At 42.3% G+C, this 5,855-nt stretch overlaps 1 protein-coding gene across 1 annotated transcript; it reads left to right on the top strand.

Annotated features, from left to right (window-relative positions):
* The first annotated feature begins 2,894 nt into the window (after nt 1–2,894).
* On the top strand, nt 2,895–5,564 carry LOC139230216 (probable G-protein coupled receptor 139). Its single transcript, XM_070862054.1, has 2 exons — nt 2,895–2,964; nt 4,660–5,564. The coding sequence occupies exons 1-2, from the start codon at nt 2,895–2,897 to the stop codon at nt 5,562–5,564; spliced, it is 975 nt and encodes a 324-aa protein (XP_070718155.1).
* The last annotated feature ends 291 nt before the right edge of the window (nt 5,565–5,855 follow it).

The following is a 5,855-nucleotide window of genomic DNA, read 5'->3' as shown; positions in this document are numbered from 1 at the left end:
CGGGCCATGCTTCACCAATGTAGAATTCAAAGAGTTCATGACCTGTAATGGGATCAAACATGTTACATCTGCCCCGTTCAAACCAGCATGCAATGACAGAGAGAGCAGAGCGAACTATCAAGCAGAGCTTGAAGAGGGTAACTGAAGACTCACTGCAGACTCGCCTACCCCGAGTCCTGCTTAGTTACCGCACAGGACCCCATTCGCTCACTGGGATTCCACCCACTGAACTGCTCATGAAAACGTCACTTAATACAAGGCTCTCGTTGGTGCACCCTGATCTACCTGAACAGGTAGAGAGCAGGTGGCTTCAACAAAGTACATATCATGATAGCGCAAATGTGTCACGTGAAATTGAAATCAATGATCCTAGTATTTGTGCTGAACTATGGACAAGGTCCCAAGTGGGCTTCCCGGCACCGTTGTGGCCAAAGAGGGGAGTAGGGTGTTTCGGGTCAAACTTTCAAATGGACTCATCTACCAGACACACTTGGACCAAACCAAACTCAGATTCACGGACTATCCAGAGCAACCCATTCCTGGACCCTACCTTCTTTGACCCATAAACACACACACCAGTGACAACCGACACTGTGGTTCACCACGAAGCAGAACGCATCACCCGCAGCAGCCCAGCAGGACTCACCACACCAGGCAGCCCAGCAAGACCAGCTGCACAGCAGCCCAGCGAGGGCCCAACAAACAATTCACCAAAACCAGCACTTGCACGAAGATGATCAACCAGGTAAAGAAAGGCCCCAGATCGACTCACCTTGTAAATAGTTATCCTATTGACTTTGGGAGGGAGTGTTGTTATATATGTAAACCTGTAAATACCTTGTGCAGCGACCAGAGGGCTCATCCCATGAAGTCACAAGTGCTCCCACAATCCCTTGGGAGCACCTGTACTTAAAGAGGCCTCACAGGCTGGAGAGGCACTCTGGAGACCTGCAATAAAAGACTAAGATCACACTTTATTTGAGTTCACAGTATCTAGTCAGACTCTTTATTCATATATAACATCTACCACCAACTGTCGCTTGCTTATTAGCAATGTGCTGTTGTGAACCATAGAAGACGGAAGTTGAATGCCAACATTTACCACTGAAATAATTTGTCGTGACTGATTAGTGAGGTTGGTCCAATGTCAGGGAGAAGTTACATAGATTTCCAACATGATGCTGGTGCTAAAGGGTCACCGGTGAGAATGTGATTCAGACCAAACTGTTGTCATGGGGGTCACTATAATGTTAGGACTGTTAATGTTTAGGCCTTGGAAATTATTCAGGTGAAGTTGTTCCTAATCGGCTGTTGCCACTTCTATACATGACCAGGATCCCAGGCTTGTTCCCCAAGCTCCGCCTTCTACTCTGGCTCTGTGACATCAGTGTACTGACCCTGATTACTTGAGGCATCATCTAGCACGTCTTCGGAATCACTGGGGTGTTTGCAGCATTGTGAAACATGCAACAGGATTGTGATGAGTGGTACCACAGGTTATCCAAGCACCTGACACTTGCTCTTACCTGTGGATCAGTAGGAGCACAAATTCTCCACTGAGTCGCACAGGGAATCCTTGGATTTCCCGTATCTTGGCCTCCTCACTTCTCTGACCACTTTCTCCATCCACCTACATACCTTGTGCTAGGAAGTGGTCCCTTGAAATTCCCAAGCTGCACCCTCCTGCTTTATCGGCCATGTAGCAGCTTGCCACCGAGTTGCCGGAAGTTTCCTGGAGGTAACACAGCAGGCGGCACACTAATTATTCCCAGCTGTTAAAATTGGTGGAGCTTGCCCACTGCTTGTCATAAACATGCGTGCCACTCACTCTCCCACCCTAACAGTTTAACATCTGCTCCGAAAGATGGCAACTCCGATAGAGGAGAACTCCCTCAGCAATGCCCTGGAGCAGCAACCTAGATTTTTGTGTTTTTATATGTTGGCTCCTTCCAATAAAATATTGTTTATTCGTTTCTCCATCAGAGGCATTAAATCCACCGATTGTTAATCCATGTTTATTAACATTCCAAATAGACTGACCTTTTCAAAACACAACTAGTTATGTTTCTGCTTCATGAATTTCCAAGCAAAGGCATAGAAAAAGACTAATACAACCCCATAAAAATGATATGGTGATTTTTTTTTTACATAGGTGACATGTATGCACAGATACTGTCATTGCTGCCATGAGAACAATGCAATTATCATAAAGAACTTTTACTAACACATGTGGCGAAGTGTGTCAGAGGGTTTTAATCAAATTACATTCGAATGATCAAGCTGCCCAACTAACTGTTAATACCCCTTTTACCTCCGCATAGGGAATGTTAATACTTCCAGAAATCTAGCATTTCTGTATATCTGTGGGGCTGCTCAGCTGTATACAACTGAGTATATGATGTTCTGTTTGTATCTGCATGTTCTTCAATCTCACATATAGCATTGATCTATCTTAATATAAATTATATATAATATCAATTATAAATAATAGGTTAAATTCTTGATATAACTAAGATCGAGAGAAAGCTAATCCATCACAAATATGTTCCATCAAATGCCTCGCATGAATCTATAAATAAGTATCCTCAGCTTCAGAAGTCTTCTACCATGACTGCAGTAATGGAGATATAGAAATATATTGTTTGGATGATGACAATAATATGCTGGAGTGCTCAATATTTCAGTGGACAATATCATTGCAAAATACCTCAGAATAGTAGAAATAAATATGACTCGCCCTAATCTGTTTGATAAAATCATTGTAACTAATGAGAATCATTGTGTAATGCTCATGTGTCACTTGAGATTTCTCTCAGGTATAAATAAGAGCTTAATTTGAAAGCGAAAATCTGCCTGTTCATAACAGTTACAGGCAACCTCGCTTCTCTCTGAATATGGGACAACCGGTAATCATACAGATAGAAAACATTTACTATCCGATTCTTGCAATAGTTGGTGTTCCTGGTAAGCCACTTATGATCAGTTAATGCTCATCTTTAACAATGCTTCACTGTGTCACTGCTCCTGCTGGCGATGTAATGATGTTATCTGTTTGTTGTGATATGTTTGTTTTGCAGAGACTGATTACTTGCATCCAAAAACTAACTCAAATGTCTCCAAGTTTCTATGATATTGTTAATGAAACAACATGAGAGGAAGCACAGTTTGCTCTCACTATATAATTTCAGTATTTTATTGGGAATATCTCGGCCTTGATGTCTTATAGTTCTGCTTCTAGGACAAGTATTAGTATCAGATCGAGTCGCCAAACCAGCAATTCATAAAGGAGACTGCTCAGCAAAAGGCAACAGAATTTCTCTGTTACATTTTTGTCACCGCAGGGTAAACAAGAGATTGTCCTGGGCCCACAAATACACTCTGGTCCACTGTTGCAGTATTGTCACCTCCATGGGTATGCATCCCGCCCGCAGGCCGAACCATTTGACAGATTAGCATCAGAGCCGACTGATACCCCCCTTTTCCAACAGGCAGCGGCTCCGGGCACCCTTCTGGTGGATGCAGTCGGCCAGCAGCGTGTAAAGAAGGCTGAGAGCCGAGCCTCATCTGGCAATTCTTATGTGCAGAACCCATTTTTAGATCAACTCAAAGTTTTCAGTGTAATTATACCGTAACTCTAGTCTATAGTGTAGATTTTGGTCTTCACGACCTGGTCATTTTGAATCACTTTCCTGGGATGCAGAGTGGTGCGGAGGATCAATGAAAATATAATTTATGTAAAATGCGATGCCAATTCGCTATCGTTAGATTTATGCCACTGCCCAAGACTAATTTCACGCGCAAGGTCACTAATTTTCCGAGTTGGGACTGGAGCAATGAGTTTTCTCATTATCACTGGCCATGGAAATCCGTGGCTATTTGTGTTGGTGCCAGACAAGGTCATTGATCTCAGGTAACTATTCGGTAATAGAGCTTATGGAGCAAACTGAAGAGCTTCATTCTGAAACTGTGCGATATATTATGTTGCTTTTAGCTGGAGTCAGTTAGTATTCTGGGGTCACAAAGCACAACGAGCCCAGTACTACTCAAGTGTGTCCTGCTACTGCTGCACTGTTTTATTTCTAAACAAACGATGATTTGTCCGGTAACCATGGGACATATTTTAGCCTTTACATCTGGGGTTTTCTGCTTTGCCTGGGCCAAGCAGAAAAAAACAATTCCTCCGCCGAGGATAGACTCCTAAAAACAGCGGATTTCCTCCATTACTATTAGTGCAAGAAATTTGGGCTAACACCTGCGGTCATAGATCCCATATTTTCTTTCTATTTACTGGGATAGAACGGCATTACGTTGGCTGCCTCTCATTCCCCGACTGATGTTCAGTTCCTTTGACTGCAGTAGAAATCAATATCAAGGGAGCCACATAACAGGCGATGCGCTACCTCCTGTTCAGCGCGGCTGTCCAAAACCTATTTCTAACTCACGGAGAAAGCCGATGTTTAATGCCAAGGCAGCGAAGACTACAATCCATCCCAAGTTTGGTGTGCGGGGTAGAAGCAGAGTGACCACAATTAAATTTCCACTGGTCTTCTCCCGATGTCCCACCACAGCTTCGATAAAAGATCTTTGTAAAATGAGAGAAACCATATGAAGAGTTGAAGAGCCAGGAGAGTTAATAATTCAACTTCCTCTTTGTTGCAGCTAATTTGCTGACAATCATCATTCTCTCCCGTGGAAAGTGCGGACTCTCCAAATGCATTACCGGTTACCTGGTGGCCATGGCCGTGGCTGATCTAATGGTCCTGATATTTGATATAATTCTGTATGAGATTAACGATGCTTATTTCCCATATTCGTTCCTGAACTACACTCCGATTTGTAGTCTCAATATCGCGCTGTGTTATTCTTTCATTGATTGCTCTGTCTGGCTTACGGTGGCTTTCACATTTGATCGATTTGTTGCTATTTGCAACCAAACATTTCGAACAAAATATTGTAGAGAGAAAACTGCAGCTGTGGTGATAGCAGTGGTGTCTTTCATAAGTGTCTTAGAAAATGTTCCTCTGTACTTTGTGTATGAACCTCGGGAAATAATTGACAATATAGCATGGTCCTGCTATGTAAAAACAAGCAGCTACACCTCACCCATATGGATAGCATTTTTGTGGTTGGAAACTATTTTAACCCCATTTGCACCATTTGTGTTGATCGTGCTGCTCAACGCACTGACCATCAGGCACATTGTAATGGCCAATAGAGTGAGGAGTGGTCTCCGAGCAAATAACAGTGGTGGGAATCGCAATGATTCGGAGATGGAGAACCGAAGGAAATCCATCATTTTACTGCTTGCTATCTCAGGCAATTTTATACTATTATGGGTGTTAAATTTCATAGTTAACATATGTGTGCTATTTACAGATACTCAATTTATGGAATCAAATTACAACGACTCTTTCACCATTGCGGAAAAATCCGGTTATATGTTGATATGTTTGAGTACTTGCACAAACACGTTTATATATGCAGTGTCGCAGAGCAAATTCAGAGAGGAATTTAAGATTGTGATTAAGCGTCCCCTAGCACACATTACCAAGTTAATCGAATAAGTAAAATGATCCACAGAACTAAAATTGAACTACATCCATCGGAAGAGTACAGAAGTTGTTCAATTGATATCTACATACAATAATATCCAAAGGAAATGGAAGCTGCCATCTGTTCCCCATATCCGATGTCATATTGTAACAGATCAAAGTTGCTTGGGATATTATTAACTTTTGCCGACAGTGTAAGACAGGCGATGTCGGATCTGGATAAACATATAAGAATGTTTAAGACCCAAATTAAATCCATTAGACAAACATATAATTTGTTTAACCTATCTTAACTCAACACCG

The sequence above is a fragment of the Pristiophorus japonicus genome, chromosome 19, assembly GCF_044704955.1.
Source record: "Pristiophorus japonicus isolate sPriJap1 chromosome 19, sPriJap1.hap1, whole genome shotgun sequence".
NCBI lineage: Eukaryota > Metazoa > Chordata > Chondrichthyes > Pristiophoridae > Pristiophorus > Pristiophorus japonicus.
This window is presented reverse-complemented; position numbering and strand designations above follow the sequence as displayed.